Source organism: Tachypleus tridentatus, chromosome 7 (assembly GCF_004210375.1).
Source record: "Tachypleus tridentatus isolate NWPU-2018 chromosome 7, ASM421037v1, whole genome shotgun sequence".
In the NCBI taxonomy this organism is placed as follows: Eukaryota; Metazoa; Arthropoda; class Merostomata; order Xiphosura; family Limulidae; genus Tachypleus; species Tachypleus tridentatus.
Window position 1 is genome coordinate 120,628,144 of NC_134831.1, and position 27,136 is coordinate 120,655,279.

At 32.5% G+C, this 27,136-nt stretch overlaps 1 protein-coding gene across 1 annotated transcript; it reads left to right on the forward strand.

Annotated features, from left to right (window-relative positions):
• Window positions 1–7,819: 7,819 nt before the first annotated feature.
• LOC143256500 (vesicle transport protein GOT1B-like) lies at window positions 7,820–25,785 on the forward strand. The gene is made up of 5 exons (XM_076513799.1): window positions 7,820–8,029; window positions 12,580–12,671; window positions 17,040–17,218; window positions 20,232–20,313; window positions 23,957–25,785. Exons 1-5 carry the CDS (start codon window positions 8,005–8,007, stop codon window positions 23,996–23,998), a joined length of 420 nt encoding a protein of 139 aa, XP_076369914.1. The 5' UTR covers window positions 7,820–8,004; the 3' UTR covers window positions 23,999–25,785.
• Window positions 25,786–27,136: the final 1,351 nt, after the last annotated feature.

The following is a 27,136-nucleotide window of genomic DNA, read 5'->3' on the forward strand; positions in this document are numbered from 1 at the left end:
TTATAGCTTTCTTTATGTTGAATAACAATGACAAGCCACTTGAGTAGCATTAGTCGAAACAGATAACTTAGCCGAAGAAAATCTGTTACTCAGTTCACGAGTAAAGTAAAGGCAGTTGTCCAGTGTAAAATATAAGTACGCACGCATTAATAAACGTTGTTCTCACGTCCAGTTTCTTTATGTTACACGTATGTCCTTTTGTTTGTTTGTTTGGAATTTCGCACAAAGCTACTCGAGGGCTATCTGTGCTAGCCGTCCCTAATTTAGCAGTGTAAGACTAGAGGGAAGGCAGCTAGTCATCACCACCCACCGCCAACTCTTGGGCTACTCTTTTACCAACGAATAGTGGGATTGACCGTAACATTATAACGCCCCCACGGCTGGGAGGGCGAGCATGTTTAGCGCGACGCGGGCTCACGTATGTCCAATCTCTATGTTACACGCATGTTCATTCTTTTTATGTTACACGCATGTCGAACCTCTATGTTACACGTATGTCCAGTATCTTTATGTCACATGTATGTCCAGTCTCTATGTTACACGTATACCCAGTCTCTATGTTACACGTATGTCCAGTATCTATGTTACACGTATGTTCATTCTCTTTATGTTACACGTATGTCGAATCTCTATGTTACACGTATGTCCAGTCACTTTGTGTTACATGTATGTCCAGTTTCTATGTTACACGTATGTCCAGTCACTTTGTTGTACATGTATGTCCAGTTTGTATGTTACATATATGTCCAGTCTCTATGTTACACGTATGTCCAGTCACTTTGTTGTACATATATGTCCAGTCTCTATGTTACACGTATGTCCAGTCACTTTGTTGTACATATATGTCCAGTTTCTATGTTACATGTATGTCCAGTCTCTATGTTACACGTATGTCCAGTCACTTTGTTGCACATGTATGTCCAGTCTCTATGTTACACGTATACCCAGTCTCTATGTTACACGTATGTTCATTCTCTTTATTTGCTTGTTCAACTTCCAGTAAGTTCAGTGTTACCTCGTAATTTGTCCTGTCTCTCCTCCCGGTACAAAGTGGACCTACCTAATATCCTGTGCGAAAATCAGTTTAACCTGACAGTACATTCGAATCCCGTGACACCAAACGTGCTCGCCCTTTCAGCCGTGGGAGCGTTATAATGTGACGGTCAATCCCACTATTCGTTGGTAAAAGAGTAGCCCAAGAATTAGCGGTGGGTAGTGATGCCTTCCCTCTAGTCTACCACTGCTAAATTATGGACGGCTAGCACAGATAGCCCTTGTATAGCTTTGCTCGAAATTCAAAACAAACCAATCAACTTTAATAATTTTGGTGGTATGTTACGGAAAACGTTATTTGTTTGTCTACTGTTAAGCACCAAGCTACACAATGAGCTGTCTGTGCTTTGCGCTTCGTTGGTATTGAAACCCAGTTTTTAGCGTTATAAACCATAACACGTACAACGCTAAATCACTGGGTTGTATTATGAAGAAATATATAGATAAAAACAAAACATTTCTAACCTATTTAAATTTTCATAATCAAATTATTTTAATTGTTTGTTTGAATTTCACCCACCACCAACTTATGAGCTACTCTGTTACCAACGAATGATGTGATTGACAGTCACATTATAATGCCCCCACGGCTTAAAGGGCGAGCATGTCTGGTATGACGGGGATTCGAGCCAGCGACCCTCAGATTACGAGTCGAATGCCTTAACCCCCTGGTCATGCCGGGCAATTATTTTAATTCGTTGTTTGTTTGTTTGGAATGCAAGCACAAAGCTAAGTATTGATGGTCTTGCCCGTATAAAATTAAAGATTAATGTATTTTTGCTGTTTTTCGAGTTTAACTTAACGATAGAAAATTAAACGTTTTAGTATTTATTAGCTGCTGTTATGCATTGAAGGTTTCTAGTATTTAATGACACATGAGTATATGTACGAGTATGACTGATATGCCCCGAGTGGAACAGCTATGAATCTGCAAATTTATAACACTAAAAATCGGATTTCGATGTTTCAATATCCATGGTAGGCACAGAACAGATACCCCATTGTGTACCTTTGACCTTATTTACAAACAAGTACGAGCAATTAATATAAATATATTTATTTCTGTGTAAATAATCAGAAATTCAACACTTGTTTATTTTGTCGTTTTGAATTTCGCGCAAAGCTACACGAGGGCTATCTGCGATAGCCATCCATAATTTAGCAGTGTAAGGCTATAGGGTAGGCAGCTAGTTAGCACCACTCACCGCCAACTCTTGGGCTACGCTTTTATCAACGAATATGAGATTGATCGCCGTCACATTATAAATCCCACACGGCTGAAAGGGCGAGCATGTTTGGTGTGACGGGGATTCGATCCAACGACCCTCAGATTACGAGTTGAGTGTCTTAACCCCTGGCCATGCCGGGCCCTATTTAACGTTTAATCACTTTTTGAAATCTTTCCAAGGTTTCCATATCTTCACTAACTGGACCACGATAATTTGAGAAAAGCCTAAGCATTGTATATATATATTTGTTTTGAAACAAGACGTATGTGTTGTAATTTTCCATATATAGTAATGTTAAAAATTAATAAAAAATTAGAGCTGGTCTTGGCCGAATAGTAAGCATGCTTGAGCCATGAGTGAAACTGAGGATTCGTGACTTGCGGTTTGTTGATGGAAGGGTCACGCGTTATAGGAGTAACAATTAAAACCCAACAGTCGGCCAGATACGGTCAGTTCAATGGTTTGCAGATGACTTTATTTAAGATTCTTAGTTCAATATTAGGAACTGTTGTTGTTTGTTACTAAGCACAAAGATACACAAAGGGCTATCTTTGCTCTGCCCACCACGGGTATCGAAGCCTGGTGTCTAGCAATATAAGTCCACAAATATACTGCCATGTTCCTGGAGGACAATGACTTCTTAAATGCTTTTGTTGTCACTGAGCACACAGCTACACAAAGGGTTACCCGTGCTGCATCTACCACAAATATTAAAACCTAGTTTCTAGCAGTATAAGTCCACAGACAGACATACTACTGTGCCACTAGGGGGCCAGGAATTGATATGCGCAGATAGATCACTACGTAAATTTCCGTGAAAATTCTGGAACAAAGAAACAATCAAATATTATCTTTTTATTCATATAATACATTTAATGGTGAACATGTCTCCATTTTGTTTAAAATAAAATAATCAATAAGTTGAATTTATAATTATATTTAATTTTATTCAGTAAAAATAAAAGTAAGTAGAAAATGGTTTTCCACAAATTAAATGTGAATATTTTATGTTAATTATGTAAAAATTTAGCGATGAGTCTATTTCTTGTCTAAAGATGGTGTTATATGACAAACTAGGCACAAACACGCGCTCAGGTATTTCTATTAATAAAGCTATTTTCTTTTCTATGTTGAATGAGAACCATGCTTAATTTTTAATTTCTCCTCAAATTAACTCCATTTCGCGGGATAATGGTGAAAAAACAACACGGAGAAGGAACAAAGAAAACTGATGAGGAATTGGGACAGAGAACAACTTAACAAATGATAAAAGTTCTAGTTTTGTTTTTAACGTTGCTCTGCTTTTGAATTTTCATTCTGTAAAATAATGTATCAGTCATTTGAACGTGATGTTTTTCATAAATTTTTAATTTTAATTATACTTTAATATCATTATTTCTGTGCTAATGATCATGTATTAAACGAGGTTTTTCTTAAAATAGAATCTTTGAAGCATGTTCATAACCACGTGTTTTCTACCATCTCAAGTTAATACAGAATTTTGTTAAAAAATTCGTTTATTCCGCATTTATGTAGTTTTTGCATAACACGTGATTTAGAAAACCATTAAGTTAATTTCATTTTAACTTTCTTAGTTCCTTTGTTAGTCGCTGGAGATCAAGTCCGTTCTGCCTGTAGATGTATGGCAGATCTGTGTGAATTATCCAGAATTCAGTGTTCAATTAGAATGATATTATGGGTTAATATTACTTTCTCCATTAAGAAAAAAAAGTTATTGCATGGACCTCTAGTGAATTGGTAAAGAGGAAAATATCTTAAGGGAAAAATCCAAAACCTCAGCAAAACACAATCGTTTATTGTCCGAAGCAAGTGTGCAAACTGTATTTTTGTCCTAATCATAAATAAATATTTATCACTCATTACGTTCAGTCTGTTTATTTCTTTTCTGGAACTCAGACAATTTAGTTAATCTCAATATTGCTTTATGACTTAAACTTTCTGATTGTCTCATCATAAATCAGATTAACCTAATATTCTTTGTAGAAATCAGTTTAACTTTAGAATACCAGTATTTATTTCAATCCTATTTATTATCAGAGTAGTATTATCAATCAATAAGTTTTATTTAAATACGCTAATTTCTTTCAACCTAGCTCATACGCAGATTCTTAGATAGAATGTCCTTGATGAGATAGTGGGAAGTTTATAGGCTCACAATTCTAAGATCTGGATTTTGGTTCTTTACGACGAACAGAGTGTATATACCTCATTTTGTAATGTTGCACTAAAACAAACAAAACAGAAACCTGAACAGAATTCATTGTTAATATCGAATACTCAACTTTGTGAACGATGTTTATAGTTATATAGCCAAAGACATTGTTTTTTCTATGGCCCGGCATGGCCAGGTGGGTTAAGGCGTTCGACTCGTAATGTGAGGGTTGCGGGTTCGAATCCTCGTCGCACCAAACATGCTCGCCCTTTCAGCCGTGGGGGCATTATAATGTGACGGTCAATCCCACTATTCATTGGTAAAAGAGTAGCCCAAGAGTTTGGGATGGGTGGTGATGACTAGCTGCCTTACCTCTAGTCTTACACTACTAAATTAGGGACGGCTAGCGCAGATAGTCCTTGAGTAGCTTTGCGCGAAATTCAAGCCAAACCAAACCATGTTTTTATTATTTAGAATACAGAGAGAAGCAGAAGTTTGCATTGAGTTAAAGACCTGATAAAGTTCATTCAACTCTCGAATTTCCTTTACGCTCTATCAGCTTTTTATAGAGTACTTCCTAATTTAATCTGTGTTATCAGGAAAGTGAAACCAGAGTTTCTCTCTTGTTTTACATTGGCCAGCATAATAGAGATTCTATCAGGAGCTATTCAATGAATTATCTAGTAAGTAGACCAACTGTGAAGGACATATAGGTAATGAGCTTAGGCTTACGAATGTGGGACTGGGTTTGGAAGATAAGATTGTTATATATATGTATATTTGTGTTGTACTATTCAAGGGCTATCTGCCCAAGTTGTCACTAATTTAGACTAGAGGGACGGCAGCTAGTTAATATAATTTGTATTTAACTCTATAACTATACTTGTCTGACTGAATATTTCGATTTGATCATCACTCTTAAAACCAACTGAAGTCTTAAAGTTTGGTGCACACTTCTTTTTTGTGATAACGGGCCATGAATGATGGACCTTCAAATGTATATTTTAGCATGTCAATTAATGTGGCAAGCTAGGCATGGTCAAGATTATCAAGTTGAAGATTTTTTTCACAACCTTTTTGTCTAAAACTTGGATTAAAACACTGAAAGAATAATGAATAAAGATAAACATATCTTGTTATAGAAAAGAATGGTTTATGATAGTTAGCATAACCTCATAATGCTTAGTTTAATTAAAATATTCGAGTAAAACTGAGTTAACCTTTGGACAATGGGTCGGGTCTATTTAATAAGAGAATATTCAGTCAAGATACCAATTATACAGAGTAATGCTAAATCTCTGAATATGGAGTCATGATGTTCAATGAAATAACGAATCTGGAGACGAAGTGAAATAAGAAATGTGCAATCTTTATTACAACAAACTTGAAACATAAACCTGGTGTACGTACTTGCTTTTATAGGACAAAGGCCTGTTACTTTCACTAGTTTCTCTATTTAAGCTGTTCCTCCTTCAAGATTTTGCTCCAGGATGACTATGCCAAGCATTTTGTGGTCGGAAAGAAATGTCACACTTATCCAGAAAAACTAATGTTATCTATGTCATTTTCATTACAATATAAGTGAGAATTTAACTTCTAAATATCACCTGAACAATCGTTGAAGGACACTAGTGTCAATATCCCACCACAACGTATGGTATCGTAGCATAACATTCCTAGGCAGAAAAAGTACTATCTGCTTCAGAACCGTTAAGGAATGAAGGTAGCTAGAATGTGATAGATTTAATCACAGCTACGTGTTGTGTGCAAAATGCACATAACACAATAAATGACAAGTTCAGAATAAATATTATAATGCTACAAAGAGTTAGGAACGCATGGTATTCATACATCATAACGTGACTCTTACAAGGACCTGGCATGGCCAAGCGCGTAAGGCGTGCGACTCGTAATCCGAGGGTCGCGGGTTCGAGCCCGCGTCGCGCTAAACATGCTCGCCCTCCCAGCCGTGGGGGTGTATAATGTGACGGTCAATCCCACTATTCGTTGGTAAAAGAGTAGCCCAAGAGTTGACGGTGGGTGGTGATGACTAGCTGCCTTCTCTCTAATCTTACATTGCTAAATTAGGGACGGCGCGCGCAGTTAGTCCTCGTGTAGCTTTGCGCGAAATTCCAAAACAAACAAACAAGACTCTTACAAACTTGTGTGTGTGTGTGTGTTTTTTTTATAGCAAAGCTACTTCGGGCTATCATTTTAGCGTCGTAAATCTGTAGACTTACCACTGTACTAGCAAAGGACTTTATAAACATGATACATTACTAAAAAATAGTTGACATTGGAATAAAAATAAATAAGTGTTCTCCTTTTTTAATTACAGTTAATATTTAAAAATAATAATTGCGACTTCAGTAACCGATCTCACATTCATTTAACAAAGCGCATAAAAATGCTTATCTGAAAATGAAATATATTTCATCCTGGAGGTTTCTGAGATCTGGAAGTAAATATTCGAACGTATTTTTTATAGAAATGTTCGAAAAAATTCATCTACCTGTTTAAAATTTACACAATCAAAATTACTCCTTGTTTATTAGGTGAAGGTAAATTGGCCTTTTGGAGTGACTACTTGTAATATTATGTTTCAAAATACTTGCATATTGATATAAACAGATAGATATATTGTCGAAAGTAACTCACCATAATGGCCCGGCATGGCCAGGTGGGTTAAGGAGTTCGGCCCATAATCCAAGGGTCGCGGGTTCGAATTCCCGTCGCACCAAATATGCTCACCCTATCAGCCATGGGGGCGTTATAAGGTAACGATCAATCCTACTATTCGTTGGTAAAAGAGTAGCCCAAGAGTTGGCAGTGGATGGTGATGACTAGTTGCCTTCCCTCTAGTCCTACACTACTAAATTAGGGACGGCTAGCGCAGATAGTCCTCGTGTAGCTTTGCACGAAATTAAAAAAAAAAAGACTCACCATAACAGTGAATATATTATCATCTGCATATACGTGTATATAATACTGTTACCCTGTGTGATAAAGATGGGCGGAAGAAGTTCTGATATACTGTCAAAATAAGGGAGTACATTCAAAAATCCATTAGGATCAGGATTAATACAGTTATCAAAGGATAATCTTTTAATAATTCTAAAGTTACTCTTTGCTCTTCTGAAAATTACAGTTGATTTTAATAGATAGTTCTGTACGGAAGTTATTATTGATTAAGTATAGAATGGAAACATTTATTGTGATGACTTCTTCTTCTAGTACTTCTTCCTTTGTTGTTTATAAAATACTATATCACAAATGAACAAAGTTTAATTGTGATTAAATATACTATTGGTGTTGTAATATCATTTTCGCTATCGACTTCATTTTGGCCATGATATTTTTATAATTTTATGTCAAAATGGAAAGGGTGCACTCGTTGTAGAACATGGTTGTGCCATGAATAAACAAATTGTACGATGCTATTACACACGTGAATTGTAATTGTCGTATTTTATTATTTGTGTGTGTAATGGTAAGTTAATAACGTGCGAAAAAGTTTAGAGTCATTCACGACTGGTTTAATTCATCAAAATGCTGGAAATAACTGATTTTCAAAGTAAGTTTACCCAAATCAAGAGGTAAGTCGGTAAGGACAAAGGAACATTGCTGTGTACGAACTGTTAAGCCTAGCCTTCATTTAAAACAATTGATTATTGTGAAAAATCCTTCTATAATAATATTATTAGCTTTTTTCATATAACGATAAAGAGGTTTCAAGACTGCTTTTCTATTTATATGTAAGTAAATAGGTTTGAAAGAAATTCGAGATAGGTTCCGAGACTTTAATAATAATATACATTTATAGTGTAAAGTGTGATTTATAAATATAAGTTCGAATAGTAACCTCCTTCCCCCATCTAGTTTATAGAACGCAAAGGAACATGATTTGCTATGTGAACACCTATCTAGCAGTCTTCTTCCATGAAGAAAATGTATTATCAATAATTTGTATAAATATATTTATAAATATATATTAAATGACAGTATATACTGTAAAGTTTAGTATGCAGGCTTACATTTGAAATATGTGTATCTTATATAAAAACACCTATAGGTTATAGCGATAAATAGACATTAAACTATAAAATAGGCAAAAATAACAGCTCATTTTTATCTTTTGCATATGTAAGATGAAGTAACCCAAATGATTAAATGTTATTGTTAGAGCTTCTATCTCATTACTCTAATAATAAGGTACAGTAATCCCAGTGTTCTTATTTTATGTTTATCTTACTTGACCTATAGACACTGGGACTGTGAGCTCAATATATACATAATATATAATACATTCCATAATTTTTATTCTCTATGTTCCATTCATAGATCTGTTGGTGTTTATTGTATCTTATAAACTTTACAACTACCCCAGGAACTATTCAAGTGCTAATGATATTTAAACTTTAACACTTAGGTGGAGTCAAAGAAACGTTTTCTTGACACACACTGAACCAACCCTGTGAAACAAATCTGAGAAGCTAAATTAAAACCATTTGATTTTATATATAGATGAATTACATTTGGGAAATGATAACACACAAATCAGTTAAAGAATTGGCATACTGGAGTAGCCATAGAAGTATTTAAAGTAATAGAGATGCTTGACTGGCACACTGAGACCTCTGTGAATCATGAGGAGACCTTTCAGTCCTGCAGCAGAGTACAGATATTTTATTCTAGTTTAGTCTGCTTTCTTCCATTCAGTCAGTTTTCTGTTCAGTGAGCCAAGCTATCTCCTGCACCTAAAGATAATTTTTAAACAAACATTTTGTGCATGTTTCATTTTATCTAATGCATTTTGAGAATCCAGATACACCAAATCCACACCATTACTCTCATCTACACAAGTATTAACATCTCTACAGAATTTCAAAAGATAGGTGAACCAAGATTTTCATCTGCTGAATCCATGCTGACTATTTATTAACATCTTAAATATTTTTATATGGCTTTGTAAAGCATGCAAAGGAGCCTTAAATTATTTTACTTTTGCCTTGTTTCCCTCTTATTATTTTGTGCTGTTCCCTCAAATTTAGATTTATTGATTGCTGATGAGTCATTGAATTGATACATGTATAGTAATGTAACATAAATATTAATATCTATTTTTTACACTGAAATTTAGATGTAAACAATTTCGACTGTAGGGGAGATAAGCTGTATATTTCTTATAACAGATTACTTTCAGATGTCAAAATGCAATGAGATTTTAGGAATTCAAGAGAGGGTGTGATGAATAGTTTAAGTATCATAGCTGGATATAGTCATATGGGTGTTTAATGACATGATTGGAACATACAAGGTAGATCAAAGGGCTTCTTGTTGCCACTTAAATTTTATATTAAGACATTTATGTATAGTTAAAAAATTACATTTATTAGAAAATGTAAACATTATTATAGTTAAAAATTACATTTAATAGAATACTTTAAAAATGTTATAGTTACAAAATAACATTTATTACAAAACTATAAAAATATCATAGTTAACAAATTACACTTATTAGAAAACTATAAACATGTTACAATTAAAATTTACCTTTATAACTAAACTATAAAAATATAGTTGAAAAATTAGATTTATTAGAAAACTATAAACATTTTATAGTTTAAAAAATTTTGAAGTACCTTTTATGTGATAAAAGTTAAATTTATTTTTTTGTCTTGAGGAGGCTCAGTTAATCTGTATGTTTTATTACAGAAACAGATAATCTTCCTTGTAAACATTTTATATCTCTTATAATGGTATTGTATATTGCAGGGGTTCCCAACCTTTTGGCACTCGCGACTTGAAAATGTAATTGATGAAATAAAATTAATGTTATCCCAAGCTACTTCTAACAAGGCTACGCGACTCCCCTGCCAAGGCTTTGCGAGTCCCAAGGGGGTCGCAACCCACTGGTTGGGAACCCCTGGTATATTGCATTGCCAAATCAAAGTGTCATTAATATTAATTAGGTTGTTTTAACACTAGATAATATGAAATTAATAATTTTGAGTAAGATGGAGTTTTCAATATAAAATTAATTTGTGGACAGCTTTTAAAAATATACATTATTGACAAAGTGCGGAGATTAACTTCAATAGTCAATTAGTGTAACATTAAATAATCAACCAAAATTTTGATTAATTAAAATTATAATTTTCATTTATTACTATTTTTGATTGTTCTACCAGTCAATCAGTTGAAGGCATAACTAAGCCAATTGCCATGAAATTAATCAAATTATTGAATTATGTTTCTGACTGCTACTGTTTTTGATTATTCCAACAGTTGATTAAAAGAAATTATGATCAAATTGTTTGACACAAAAGTAACCAGTTTTAGAGAAGTTAGGTTTCATGATTTGCTGTTTGTTTCTTCTTAAGCATAGAACAAATTAATATACCATCTTCACTTTGTTTACTTTTAGGCCTTAAGTTATTTTTTTATTTCAGTTTGTTTAGCCTTGGGTATTTGGGAGGGAGGTCATGGATTGAAAATCTTGGGTTTATTCCAATTGCCACCAATTTGCTTGCCCAGTTTTCATGAGAAGTTACTAAGACTATCTGCCATTGTCACCAGTTTTAACTATAGTGAAGATGGAATGCAACTGGCTGGCAATTTTTCAGTGTCAAAAGTTTTTGGTTCTTTTTTGTCTTAAATTGTAATTACTGTCAATTAAAGAACCCTGTATTAATAAATTAATTGAACATAACCAATTAATATATCACTAATATTAATATAATACAAGTTTCACTAATTGTCCAGCTTTGCTGTTAATTATTATAAGTATTCAAGTATTCAAAATACTATCATTATATTTGTTTGTTGTTAAAGACCTCAAAAGGACTTTCTGAATGCTCGGAACAAATGTTTTATTTCTTCTTATCTCAACTTGTAGAAAGACATCAGACTGAATTATGCAGTGAACACTTTAAGAGTATTTCTCCAAATCCACATCCTGTTAGTTAAAAATAAGTGTAAGATTGCATTTCCTCTGGTTGGATCTGTGATCGGTTGGTATTGAGAATGAACTTCAAGAAACCCATCCCTCCACTATTTGTCTCAGTTTGTTTAAAATCAAAGTCAACCATTATGATTGTACATTATCTTTATTAATATCAACTCTATTTCTATAAATTTCTCATTGATCTGGTGAATTATAACAGTTTTCAGATAAAAACTTTGTACCTTTAAGACGTCTGATTATAACCCATATATATTGTACCTAACTACTAACATCTACTCCACCCATTTTTCTGAGTCTACCATTATTAAGCAATTTATAATTTGGAATTTCATAATAATTCATACTTTAGCATTCTTTATATCTAACTAAGTTTCAGTAATTCCTATTATATCGGGCCTGGCATGGCCAAGCGTGTTAAGGCGTTCTACTGATAATCTGAGGGTCGCGGGTTCGAATCCCCATTGCACCAAACATGCTCGCCCTCCCAGCCGTGGGGGCATTATAATGTGACGATCAATCCCACTATTCGTTGGTACAAGATTAGCCCAAGAGTTGGCGGTGGGTGGTGATGACTAGCTGCCTTCCCTCTAGTCTTACACTGCTAAATTAGGGACAGCCAGTGCAGATAGCCCTTGAGTAGCTTTGCGCAAAATTAAAACAAAAACAAACTCCTATTATATCACAGTCTTGCATTTCATTTTGGATCCAGAAATCTATGTTGTTATGGATACTTCTACAGAAATCTGTGTTGTTATGGATACTTCTAACATTTGAAGAACAGCAACTAAGCCTATTTTTAAATCTAATGGATTTTTAAAAATACTATTATCGTACTATGTTTTAAGTAATGAGAAAGATTTGTATTAAATAAGGGAAAAATAGTAATTTGTATATCCATATTAATTGGTTGTTCATTCTAGATCAAGTTGTGGTTGTATATTGATAAATTATTAGTTTTGATACAACTGTATACTTTCAACTGTACTTGATTAATAAAATTAATATAGAAATAGAAATCAAGGTGTCTATTGTTGAAAAGTTTTTATCCATTGTGTTAATGCTAGTGCTTTGTATAGATTCTATATATTCTGTACTGTGTACATTACTTATATGCAAACCTACAGTAATTCTGATTTATGTGTTTATTATTTTTTTAGAAATTGGCATTGGTCTAACAGGATTTGGTGTTGCCTTTCTCTTTCTGGGTGTAGTATTTATTTTTGATAAAGGACTTTTGGCCATTGGAAATGTAAGTCAAGTGAAAATTAAGATAATAATAGAGAGGAAAGTTATGTATATCGGAACATTGAAAATTATGATAATAACAAACTGAAAAATGCCTAACCTTTAATTGAGTGTTTACAGTACTGTTTCAAATATATTTAATGGAATTATTCACAAGACTTTACATGGTTACAAAATACAAATTTCTATTGTTTATTTTGTTCAATCTTTATACCTTTTGTTTTGATCTGTTCAAGTTTAGTCATGCAAGTATATTCATCAGTTTTTCTGTGTAATTATTAAACATTTTTTTCATAAACGTGAATTTGTTGTTGTTTTCTTTTTTGTCATTTCATTCTTTGTTTTTGTACACATAGTTAAGTATGTTAACATTAGTCTAATTTTACATAGCTAAGTATGTTTACATTAGTCCTTGTTTTTACATAGCTAAGTATGTTTACATTAGTCCTTGTTTTTACATAGCTAAGTATGTTTACATTAGTCCTTGTTTTTACATAGCTAAGTATGTTTACATTAGTCCTTGTTTTTACATTGCTAAGTATGTTTACATTAGTCTGTTTTTACAAAGCTATGTATGTTTACATTAGTCTGTTTTTACATTGCTAAGTATGTTTACATTAGTTCTTGTTTTACATTGTTAAGTATGTTTACATTAGTTCTTGTTTTTACATAGCTAAGGATGTTTAGTTAGTTAGTTATCACCATTAGATTCCATCAAGGAACACAGTGCTGCAATTGCTTGCAGATTCTTCAACAGGTATTTAAGTGAATAGGTTGTTAGCCCGCTGCACCGAGCCGTCCCTAATTTAGTGTAAGACTAGAGGGAAGGCAGCTAGTCATCACCACCCACCGCCAACTCTTGGGCTACTCTTTTACCAACGAATAGTGGGATTGACCGTCACATTATAACGCCCCCACGGCTGGGAGGGCGAGCATGTTTAGCGAGACACGGGCGCGAACCCGCAACCCTTGGATTACAAGTCGCACACCTTACGCGCTTGGCCATGCCAGGCTCAAGGATGTTTACATTAGTCTGTTTTTACATAGCTAAGTATGTTTATATTAGTCTAATTTTACATAGTTAAGTATGTTTACATTAGTCTCTGTTTTTACATGGCTAAGTTGTTTACATTAGTCTCTGCTTTTATATAGCTAAGTATGTTTATATTAGTCTAATTTTACATAGTTAAGTATGTTTACATTAGTCCTTGTTTTTGCATAGCTAAGTATGTTTACATTAGTCCTTGTTTTTACATAGCTAAGTATGTTTACAATAGTCTGTTTTTACATAGCTAGATATGTTTACATTAGTCTGTTTTTACATAGCTTAGTATGTTTACATTAGTCTGTTTTTACATAGCTTAGTATGTTTACATTAGTCTGTTTTTACATAGCTTAGTATGTTTACATTAGTCTGTTTTTACATAGCTTAGTATGTTTACATTAGTCTGTTTTTACACAGCTTAGTATGTTTACATTAGTCTGTTTTTACACAGCTTAGTATGTTTACATTAGTCTGTTTTTACATAGCTTAGTATGTTTACATTAGTCTCTGTTTTTACATAGCTAAGTATGTTTACATTAGTCTCTGTTTTTACATAGCTAAGTATGTTATCATTAGTCCTTGTTTTTACACAGCTAAGTATGTTTACATTAGTCCTTGTTTTTGCATAGCTAAGTATGTTTACATTAGTCCTTGTTTTTACATAGCTAAGTATGTTTACATTAGTCCTTGTTTTTGCATCGCTAAATATGTTTACATTAGTCTCTGTTTTTACACAGCTAAGTATGTTTACATTAGTCTAATTTTACATAGCTAAGTATGTTTACATTAGTCTAATTTTACATAGCTAAGTATGTTCACATTAGTCTAATTTTACATAGCTGTGTGTTTACATTAGTCTCTGCTTTTATATAGCTAAGTATGTTTACATTAGTCTGTTTTTACATAGCTAAGTATGTTTACAATAGTCTCTGTTTTTACTTAGCTAAGTATGTTTACATTAGTCTCTGTTTTTACATAGTTAAGTATGTTTACATTAGTCTAATTTTACATAGTTAAGTATGTTTACATTAGTCCTTGTTTTTGCATAGCTAAGTATGTTTACATTAGTCCTTGTTTTTACATAGCTAAGTATGTTTACAATAGTCTGTTTTTACATAGCTAGGTATGTTTACATTAGTCTGTTTTTACATAGCTAGGTATGTTTACATTAGTCTGTTTTTACATAGCTAGGTATGTTTACATTAGTCTGTTTTTACATAGCTTAGTATGTTTACATTAGTCTGTTTTTACATAGCTTAGTATGTTTACATTAGTCTGTTTTTACATAGCTTAGTATGTTTACATTAGTCTGTTTTTACATAATTTAGTATGTTTACATTAGTCTGTTTTTACATAATTTAGTATGTTTACATTAGTCTGTTTTTACACAGCTTAGTATGTTCACATTAGTCTGTTTTTTACATGGCTTAGTATGTTTACATTAGTCTCTGTTTTTACATAGCTAAGTATGTTTACATTAGTCTCTGTTTTTACATAGCTAAGTATGTTTACATTAGTCCTTGTTTTTACATAGCTAAGTATGTTTACATTAGTCTAATTTTACATAGCTGTGTGTTTACATTAGTCTGTTTTTACATAGCTAAGTATGTTTACAATAGTCTCTGTTTTTACTTAGCTAAGTATGTTTACATTAGTCTCTGTTTTTACACAGCTAAGTATGTTTACATTAGTCTCTGTTTTTACATGGCTAAGTATGTCTACATTAGTCCTTGTTTTTACACAGCTAAGTATGTTTACATTAGTCTCTGTTTTTACATAGCTAAGTATGTTATCATTAGTCCTTATTTTTACACAGCTAAGTATGTTTACATTAGTCCTTGTTTTTGCATCGCTAAGTATGTTTACATTAGTCCTTGTTTTTACATAGCTAAGTATGTTGACATTAGTCTCTGTTTTTACATAGCTAAGTATGTTTACATTAGTCCTTGTTTTTGCATCGCTAAGTATGTCTACATTAGTCCTTGTTTTTACATAGCTAAGTATGTTTACATTAGTCCTTGTTTTTACATAGCTAAGTATGTTTACATTAGTCCTTGTTTTTACACAGCTAAGTATGTTTACATTAGTCCTTGTTTTTGCATCGCTAAATATGTTTACATTAGTCTCTGTTTTTACACAGCTAAGTATGTTTACATTAGTCTCTGTTTTTACACAGCTAAGTATGTTTACATTAGTCTAATTTTACACAGCTAAGTATGTTCACATTAGTCTAATTTTACATAGCTAAGTATGTTTACATTAGTCTAATTTTACATAGCTAAGTATGTTTACATTAGTCTAATTTTACATAGCTAAGTATGTTTACATTAGTCTCTGTATTTACATAGCTAAGTATGTTTACAATAGTCTGTTTTTACATAGCTAAGTATGTTTACAATAGTCTGTTTTTACATAGCTAAGTATGTTTACAATAGTCTCTGTTTTTACATAGCTAAGTATGTTTACATTAGTCTCTGTTTTTACTTAGCTAAGTATGTTTACATTAGTCTCTGTTTTTACATAGCTAAGTATGTTTACATTAGTCTCTGTTTTTACATAGCTAAGTATGTTTACATTAGTCTCTGTTTTTACACAGCTAAGTATGTTTACATTAGTCTCTGTTTTTACACAGCTAAGTATGTTTACATTAGTCTCTGTTTTTACACAGCTAAGTATATCTACATTAGTCCTTGTTTTTACACAGCTAAGTATGTCTACATTAGTCCTTGTTTTTGCATCGCTAAGTATGTTTAAATTAGTCTCTGTTTTTACATAGCTAAGTATGTTTACATTCGTCCTTTTTTACATAGCTAAGTATGTTTACATTAGTCCTTGTTTTTACATAGCTAAGTATGTTTACATTAGTCTCTGTTTTTACATAGCTAAGTATGTTTACATTAGTCCTTGTTTTTACATAGCTAAGTATGTTTACATTCGTCCTTGTTTTTACATCGTTAAGTATGTTTCCATTCGTCCTTGTTTTTACATCGTTAAGTATGTTTCCATTCGTCTCTGTTTTTACATAGCTAAGTATGTTTACATTAGTCCTTGTTATTACATAGCTAAGTATGTTTACATTAGTCCTTGTTATTACATAGCTAAGTATGTTTACATTAGTCCTTGTTATTACATAGCTAAGTATGTTTACATTAGTCCTTGTTATTACATAGCTAAGTATGTTTTTATAGTAGGACTTGTCATGGCTTGCTTTGCTTCAATTGTTTTTGGTTTACAAACTTTTTTTTTAATGGTGATTTGTTTTTCTACTCAGTTGAGAATATTTTGGGTAATAAAGTGAGTCTGTTCATCTTGTTTGTTTTTCTCTAGATATTATTCCTTTCTGGAATTGCTTTTGTTATTGGCTTTGAAAGGACGCTCCGATTTTTCTTTCAACGACATAAACTAAAAGGATCTGTAGCCTTTTTTGGGGGAATATTTTTTGTACTATTTGGTTGGCCCCTTGTAGGAATTGTAATAGAAATGTATGGATTTATTTTGCTCTTCAGGTATGTATTATACCAATTTCTGATTTGTCATTTTCAAGATGTATTGCAGTAAGTAACATGATAGAGTTATGTTGACATATGATAAGCAATTTTCAAAGACATAGAGGATGTAGTTCAAAAACAACTCCACCTACTTTATGTATGCACATCTGTACACATTTGTTGTTCTTAAGTGGTAATTTTAAGGTTTGCCAATTTTTATCATAACATTTATCTGACTGCATGAAAACTCCAATACTCTTAAGATAGTATTATATTCCAATGCTTTGCTTTACTTTGACTTCCAAGAAAGAAATAATAATTCTTAAGGACTCTTGAGTGAAATCAAAGAAGAATATACAATAGTATATCGACCACACTACATCTGTCTCATCACTACTGGTTCATTAGGCTATCTGTGATATAACAAATATAGTAGTGATCTAGGGATTAGTCATGTCACCAATTCATACTTTAAGATTTTCAACTTTCTTAAACTTGACTGAAATATCTTACTTGTTTTTTCTTTTCTTTCTCAAGTCTTTAAAAATTCAAAAGTCATAGTCTTTATTTGTTACTTTATAAAAGTCCATTATAATAGGTTTACATGTTACCACTTACACAACACATTCTCTACTCACAGAAAGACATTCTCTTAACTTCAGCATATAACCATGTCAATATGATTCACATCATAATGGGCAATACGTACAATTCTGTTTAGGTTTTTAGTTGCTTATTTGATCTGCTGTATTAGAAAAATTTATTATACAACAAGACAACATCTGTTGCTGTTTGCATTTTGTTTTCTGGTAGCATTTAGATTTGTGTTAAATGTACTAGTTCTCATGTGTTTAAAGTTAGTTTTGTAAAAGTGTCACATTTACTTCTTCATAATATACAGTGAGATACAAATTTTATGGAACTCTTGTATTGGTCACAGGTTCTTCATAATATATATCCTTACTAATCCCACTATAAGAATGATGTTCCAAGTTCTATGCTGCCTTTAGAAATACATTGCATTGAATCTGGTGGATGGCCATAATTATCCATTAGTGCCTGACAATGCAGTTTCAGTTGTGGCATATTTCTTCGAAGTATGGTAATACCAGTTTCAGATCATTCGTCATGACAGACATTTGAAATGCCTTTAGTTTGTGAGACCACGTCTGACGTAACTAAAATCTGAGGACAACAAGGGTTCTATCAGTCCATTTAAGCTGCTCCATCCGTGGAAAAAACACAACTCTAAAACCCATTCCAAAAGCCAAATCCTCTTAGTAGAAAAATAAATTTGTCGTAACTGAAACTTGTTTCTACTATGTCGTTTGCATTATCTAATACCTCCAATCTCACCATTATGTATGTAGAAAAGGTACTGCATCAGTATTGTCATTTCTCTTGAAGGTCTCAATCATACATACTGTTTTTTAAGGAGAAAACCTTTCCATTCAGAGTATTGTCTTAGTAACTTTCCTTCAAACTCTTTCCAACAGTTTAATCCCTTTCCTAACATAAGAAGTAAACCAAACACAAAAGTATGCATATGTATTCAGATGAGTTCTTTATTGTCTTCAAGAAGCAGGTGGTATGCACACAGGAAATGGTGCTGTAGACTTGACAGATTAATCCTAATGTAGACATAACCTCTTGAAATCCTGGCAATACAGAGCATAATCCATCTTCTCCTAACAGTAATTAGAATTCATCCTCTGCTTTATTGTGCACTTTACAAAGTTTACATTTTCCGCAGTAGTGATAAGTCCCAAAAAAAATCGCTTTACATTTTGTTTTCCATGTTTAAATGCCCTCATCAATTCATAGTCATTAGTTAATTACCTGTTTATTATTGTAGTCATCCAACTGCACACTGAAATCTTGTCCAGAGTTGGATAAACATACATTTACATGCAAGTTATTTGGTATAATTTGACTTTGATTCACTATTTTTTTTGTGTTGCTTTCTTTATAGCAGCATTGTTAATGTGAGGTGGGTTGACATCCTCTTACGGGTATGTCAGTCATCTCTTTTCAAAGGTGTTTACTGAGCTCTGAATATCTTGAGTATCTCCTTATCTGTTCCTAGAAGAGTCTGTGATATACAAGTAACCATGAAAGTGTTTGTGTTCCCGAATTCATTGTTAGCAAAATATACAAGTGTGTAACATGACACTGCATTAAAATAGGTAATTAATTTGATATATAATCAGCCAGTGTTAAATTGGTGGAATATTTTGATAAATTATAATTTGTCTTTAGGCATAACAAAACAAACTGTGTAAAAAAAAAATTATAACAAATGCTTAATGTGTTGTTAGGAGCTATCGTGTATTTTGAATATGTACGAATAAAAAAATTTTTTTATTCTGTTTGAGAAACGTAAGTATATTATTAAAGTTTTCAACATAATTTTATGATGTGCACATGTGAATATTCTAGTTTTACTCTAAACATTGTTAAATTACTGGAGTTCTTATGTATGTTTTTATTTTATTTTATAAATGTATTTCTATATTTCAAATATTGCTGTTTACAAATTATATATTCCTGTGCAAGTTCCCTGAAAGTATTCTGTTTCAAGAATAAATAAAATCAAAACTAAGAGTAAAAATATCTGCATTTCTTGTTTTTGAATTTTAGTTGTCATGTTTTATTTTAGCCTTTTTAATTCTTGTGGCTCATCTTACATGTGCTCATCTTACTGATATCATGGCATTACAGATTGCAAAGTTAAGTGTCTCATTTGTGATGTAATTTTAGTGTCTACTCACTAACTGACAGACAACACACTACTGTACGATGGTACGAATGGTTATAACAGGTGGCCCCCTTTTGGGGAAATAATACATAAAGAAACATGTAAAATACATAAAAATGAATTTATGCTTAATATAACATGTTAATGTGAAATTACAATGGAAAAGATAGAATAAACCATATCTGTTAAAAATTTAAATAAAAGAAAATTACATGTGGAATATGTGCAAAATTACTAAAAAAGGTTAATTTTTTTTACTTCTATCTTTTGTAGTGGTTTTTTCCCAGTGGCATTAAACTTCTTGCAGAGAATTCCTGTCTTGGGAACTCTACTTTCTTTACCGTACATAAACAAGGTATGTGCAAGACACATTTCACATTTAAGGACAGTAAGATTTTTAAAAAAAGCATGACAGAAGAAATCTATAACAATGCAATTCATTTTGCTTTAAAAATGATGAATCCATCAATAGCTATGGTAAAGGGTACGTACAAAGCTATTTTCCAAAATGATATCTTACCTTTCAGAGTGGAATTTTTTTTCTCTTTAGCGTATGCATTCTTCAAAAGAGGTTTGAAAGTCACAAGCCTTGTGAAAATTCCCACTTAATTTAATGAAAAAAAAGACCCATAAATTTTCGATACCAGATGATGACATAATCATGTTATAGGGACCCTCTACCAATAAGAGTATGACATATTTCTTTGCACAGTAACTTACTATACAATTAGCTTTGTGAAACCATATTTTTTTGTCTTGGCACTGTGATGTAGAGATGCATTTTTGAGTTTTCTGAGACTTTTGGCAATTTTTCAGTTTTTTTGGAATATTTTTTTAAATTTCACTTTTTCCCTGATTGAGTTTCTTGAATTGAATGTCAGCACACAACTTAATGTGAATGTTTCTAATGCTGGTGTGAGGGAACAATTTCCTCAAACGGAACAGATTAATGCCATTTCTGCTGGAAGTTCTTCTCCTTTAGAAAATATAATGACCATCTTCCATCATGTGTAAGGGTTATTATGTATAGGATCCTCTGCTCTCACCCATCTCTTTCACTTCCTTTCACCAATTTTGTGCCTACAACTTACGAGGGTGAATTTGAGCACCGACTTCCACTTTCAGGTTTTTATTGTATACTATATACTTAATGAATGACACCCCCTGAATTTCTATGACCTCATCTGTTTTTTCTTAGGTATCCACAATATTACTTTTATTCCATTATCTTTTGACACTTCCTATTTGCTTTAGTGTAAACTTTTCCTTGTGATTTATTTATATTTCCTCCCTCTCTTGTTATACCAATTATTCTCTTGCTGACTGCTCTTTCTCTCACACAGTTTTATACATTCTATTCCCTGCCAATATGTTTCCTTTGTTTTCCCTTTTAGTCATTTACTTGAGATTTCCATGTTATGTCTCTTATAAATACCTACTCCAGGCTGTACCTATTTGGGCTGTTGTAGGAAAAAGCCAGCACTGTGGTGATGTTTCTGGCACTTTTCTGACTGTTGTTGCCAGCTTTTAAAAATATGGTTTCACTGTCACTTGCTATACTGTCACTAGTATTTTCAGACAGAGAGACTGATGAGGATTCAGCCACAAATTTCTGGGTTTCCCTTTTCTTTGAGTGGACTGCAAAAGACCCTTACCACTTTTGAACTCTCATCCACTGGGGTGGTGGACCATGGTAAGTCCTCACCAGTTGGTAGCTAACTGCTGTGGTTCGAACATGTTGTCCCTCTAAGATTAAAAATGTGTTTCATTAATACTGGCATGTAGTGCAAGTCACTTCACATTTATAACTATGATGTATAACAATCTATAAGTGGACCAACGGTACTTTGTTCACTTGTCCATTCCATATCATGCTTTCATAGCTAGTGGGAGGCTCATAGGGACTGATAGAGTTGAGGTGAATACTTCATATGCATCAATGATGTATCATTTACATACCATACTCCCACAGCAAGCAGGGGGCTTGTATTGAATGATAGTCTAATAGAGGTTTATGTAAGTATCCATATAAACACACTCATTCAGTTCTCTCCTGTCACAGGTGACAAGTTATCTATGAGATTGATGGTAAAGAAAGTAAATACTGATACTTATCACACATGCTTTTCACCCATAACTCATTTGGACCCATTAAATCTGACATTGGAGAAGATGATCACCCAGAATGCAGCCCAGATGTGCCTCAGACTCGCTACATGCTTCAGCTGTTTGACACCATGGGTGCAAGTTTTAGATTGCCATCTACCTATTCTACCCATTCTCGTGGGTTTTTCTGCTTCTTCTGTTCTGTTACACTGTCAAAGAATATACTGTGGATAAGATAAGATGCATCCTTCCATAGGTGTTCCCTGTGGAACATGTGCCATCAGGTGTTACACTCCTTAAACTTCTTTTGAATACTTTCTGAAGGTGCCTCATCTAGGTCGTTGTTTCCCTGGTCCCTCCCCCTTCTTAGTGTAGAATTCTAGCTACTTTGTGTGTAGAGATGAGGTATCATTTTGGAAGTTAATATTTTTTTACCAAAACAAATGTATTTCTGATGTATACCTCTGTACATGGTCATACCCATCATCCCAATTAACAAATGTATTTCTGATGTATCCCTCTGTACATGGTCATACCCATCATCCCAATTAACAAATGTATTTCTGATGTATACCTCTGTACATGGTCATACCCATCATCCCAATTAACAAATGTATTTCTGATGTATACCTCTGTACATGGTCATACCCATCATCCCAATTAACAAATGTATTTCTGATGTATACCTCTGTACATGGTCATACCCATCATCCCAATTTTACAGCGTACATTTATTCATTGTTTATTCATGAAAGAAAACACAACCATGTGCCAAGGAAAATAAGGGTTCACATGCAAAAATGTGGTGAGAGATATTCACATGAATGTGTGTCACGTTCCTATTGGCACATGGTGCTGCTTAGAGACGTCATCGTGTTTTCACGTGAGATTAGATGGGAATTTTCACAAGTTTTGTGGCTTGCAAATCTCTTTTGCAGTATGTGTAAATTGAAGAGGAAAGAAGCTCCTTTGTATTAAGAAATATGTGTCTTTTAGAAATACATTTTCAGGTGAGGAAAGTGGTAAAAAATTACTTAAATTTGTAAATAGTAAAAAAATTTTTATATATTTAGAGCTATATATTTTTCGACTATAAAAGTTTATCTTCGCTGTTACTAGATATCACTAGTTATAATATGTATGTTTGTATATTCAAAAGTTGTTTGAGTTCATTCAAATAAAATAAACTGAAAATTTTGAAAATAAGTTTTAATACTATCAGTTTTAAGCATTCAAATATATTGATGCATTCATTGTATTATTCTAGTATGAAGTTTAAAGTCAGTATTTGACATAAATGATAAAATTAATATGTGTAGTTGTAAATAGCTATACTATCCTATTTAATGTACCAAGTGTATTGCAGTAAGACTCACTGTGCTTAAAAAGTATTTCTAGTTTTGTAACGAGTGCTCAATATATTAAAACCAATTACATTATAAATATTACATCAAAGCTGCCTTGTTGCCTTTTCAAGATACTGACTTTACAGTGTAACAGATTCATAAAACAAACTTTAAATGTTCAGATTGTTATGTGGTTTCGAAGGTACTTGTTCCTGCTTTCCAAAAAAGTTGGGAACGACTCATAGGTTATGATACAAGTTTCTAGAGTTCATTTCTAAGCATTGTATGAAAAGTAGATATATCTGGAGATTCTAAATATTATTCTATCCTGAATACATTTTCAGTCAAAGTTATCTCAAGCTTTAATATAAGATTTTATCAATATTTTTCTAAAGAAGAAATAGTGCACCTATCACTACATAAGTTAGCAATAATAATATCATGTTGACATTAAAAAATAAGTTAAACATAAAATAGATAGAGAAATACAGTAATATTGAATAATTTGAATAATTGACATAAAAACAAGGTTTTTCTATCTTTTAGATTGTGGACAGGATAGGAGGGAACCATAGGTCAATGGTGTGAAAGGTCACCAGGTATAAATTAGTAGGAAAAAGGAATAATAACATATAACACCTAACACGAGTATTATGATGGATCAGAATACGGATGTATTAGAGTATTTTTACGGTGTTCCCTTTTGAAGTTAAACATATTCACAAAGAAATTTTCTTTCCTTTCTTTCAGTTGATAAGCTATATTTACGTGTATACTTTCATTCAAAGTAAATTATGTAACACAACCGTTATATTTGAAATGTAAAAATAAAAATAGATAATTTAGATTAACGCAGATGTAATTTTTTGGTAGATTGTAATTAAGATTTCATTATTTAACACATTATTTTTAAACGTTTTTGTAACAAAATCACCAGAAATTTATAAAATTACATCTTTCTAGTTGGTAAAGGTTAGAAATGAACTGACCAGTCATTGTGGGAACCCGTCATATAAAAAGCCATCTGTAACAAAATAATGTTAGTTTTAAAAATGGTTACCCTGTGATGATTTTAACCTTCATATAATCACCATCACATTTTATTCTGCTGGAAAAGTTACATGTAAGTGCTAACCATGTTTGATACTGAAATTTATGTTTTTTGCATCAGAAGATGGTGTTTTGTTCCTCCTGTCCAAATTTCATTATGAAAGATGAACTTCTGATATAGCTAAAAGACTTGAAGTAAAAATTAAGTTTTTCTGAAACTGTTCAGTGCTATCAACTGAAATGTGATCAAGAACTTTGAAAGTATTGACTGTTGTTTGATGTATTAGAAGATTGGTATGAAACATGGTGTCAGCTAGCACAAGTTATCTCATTTGCAGATTAAATGTGTAGAAAAATGAATTTTAAAGATTCAGCTGATAATATATCTCAGTGGAAAATTTATATTTCTGTCTTATTATTTATATTTTTTCTTATTTCTGTAATTGAAAATCTTGCTATAAGTTCACTGGAAATGGATAGTTATCTAAGTTTTTCCGTACGAAGATTGCACATGATATACTGATATACAAAAGTGTCTCACTTGTAGATATAATACACAAACTGTTTACTTCATTTTATGAAAAGAATTGTCTTCATACATTTTGTGATGAGAAAAAAAAATTCCCTTCTACTATTGTTATATTGGTATCATAAATGTATGATATACAAACATTATATTATGCCCTATACACTTTATCAGAACATTACAAAAATTTTGCCAATAAAATAATTATAAAGAAAACAAACCATAATATCCTAACATGAAGGTTTGATTCTAATTTTACAGCATCAGTTTATGTGAATGTGTATATAATGGATTATTTTTTGACTTAAAAAGTAAAAACTTTTAATGACTTTTTTTGACTTATTTGACTTATTAGCAATTTCTCCTAATCCCTTGTTATAATTAGTTTTTCATATAATTACTGATAACACTGTTTTTGAAGTTGATTTTAAAAAAAAAAACTTCTTATAAAAACAAATTGTACAAATTTTTAGTTTATAAACGTTGCCTCTTAACATTTTACAGTTTTACAGCTATTAATGCTCAGATTTTATCAAAGTATTCCTTATTTGTTTCCATTTTCACTTGATGTTCACCTAAAGTTGGTATCCTGTATTTTGTGTCTCGTAAACTTGAAAGTTTAAAGTTCGAAGAAACTATACATTTTTATTGGTGAGTCCAACAAGTAGAATTCTCTGAGAATTTTTTTGAATCACCATTGTTTTATTTTTAATTTTCATGAGAAAATTTCAGTGAAACAGTTTTTGTTGTGCTACAAATTTCAATAATAAAAGTATATAACTTATGTTTGATTTGGAAATGAAGGTTTATTTGTTTGTCTGTACTTAAGATCAAAGCTTCACAAAGGGCTATCTGTGTTCTGTCCATCACAGGTATTTCCAGACACTAAAGGTGTGATAGTTCATGTAGTTCATGGGATAGGACAAGCTGTGATAAGTGCCTAAAATGTAGTAGATCCCAAATGTATGGACATAGTAAAATGTTTGTCTGCAAGTGAGAAAAACTAACTTTAAGTAAATCAATCTCTTGTTAGTAAGTAATACAGTATTTCTGTGGCAGCTACTGAATATCAGTTTCTACAAATGGCTGATTGTTAGGGTTCTTGACTAGTAATCTGTGGGTTACAGAATGGAAACCTAGAACCAAACATCCTCATCCTGTTAGATGTGGGACTGTTATAATGTCACAGGAAATCCCACTTTGCCACGGTAAAGAAATAGTTCAAGAGTTGATGGCTTGTCTTCCCTGTGATTTGCAGTTCAAAATCAGGCCTTATGACAGATGGTCTTTGAAGCTTTGCTGGAAGCAAACCAAACAATTGTTAGTTTCCATTAGATCCAAAAGTTGGTAGAGCCCTCAATTCAGGTGGATGCCACTTTGTGTAATGAGGTTAATGCATTAAGTTCCCATGCTTAGGTATGATTGTAGTAGAGCAGCAACTGTTTCTAGTTTAAAACGTACTACCTGAGTTCATGTAAGTTTACTAGTTATGGAGTTAAAGTTTAATATTAACAATCCACAATATTAATACTAGTATGTACGAAGTTTTTGTTCAAACGTTTGAGCAAACTGCTGGTATCTTTGTTTTTACTGTCTTCTTTTTGGAGAAATTACATTTTACAACCTTGTATTAGATGGTGACACATCTTTCAAGGTTGACTTAGTTTACCTTTATCCAAGTAAAAAAAGTAGGAATTAAATCCAGTTTTTATTTTCCAGGAAACTAACAATTATCTTTTCTAAACTTCCATAAGATTCCAGCCATTACGTAAACTAATCATCCCCAACCTAATTATCCCATCCTAATCATCCCCAACCTAATTATCCCATCCTAATCATCTCCAACCTAATAATCCCATCCTAATCATCTCCAACCTAATCATCCCATCCTAATCATCTCCAACCTAATCATCTATAACCTAATCATCCCATCCTAATCATTTCCAACCTAATCATCCCATCCTAATCATCCCATCCTAATCATCTCCAACCTAATCATCCCATCCTAATTATCTCCAACCTAATCATCCCATCCTAATCATTCTCAATCTAATCATTCCATTCTAATTATTTTACCTAATTCATCCCATCCTATTTCTTCCTAATCATCCATTCTAATTATTTCCTACCTATCTCATCTCATCATTCCA

Bases quoted from the DNA above. Each gene is read 5' to 3' on its own strand.
- LOC143256500 (XM_076513799.1), top strand. From the start codon at position 8,005: ATGCTGGAAATAACTGATTTTCAAA. The intron at 17,219-20,231 runs GTATGTATTATA...TATCTTTTGTAG, and splicing joins GGATTTATTTTGCTCTTCAG to TGGTTTTTTCCCAGTGGCAT. The intron at 20,314-23,956 runs GTATGTGCAAGA...TCTATCTTTTAG, and splicing joins CTTTACCGTACATAAACAAG to ATTGTGGACAGGATAGGAGG.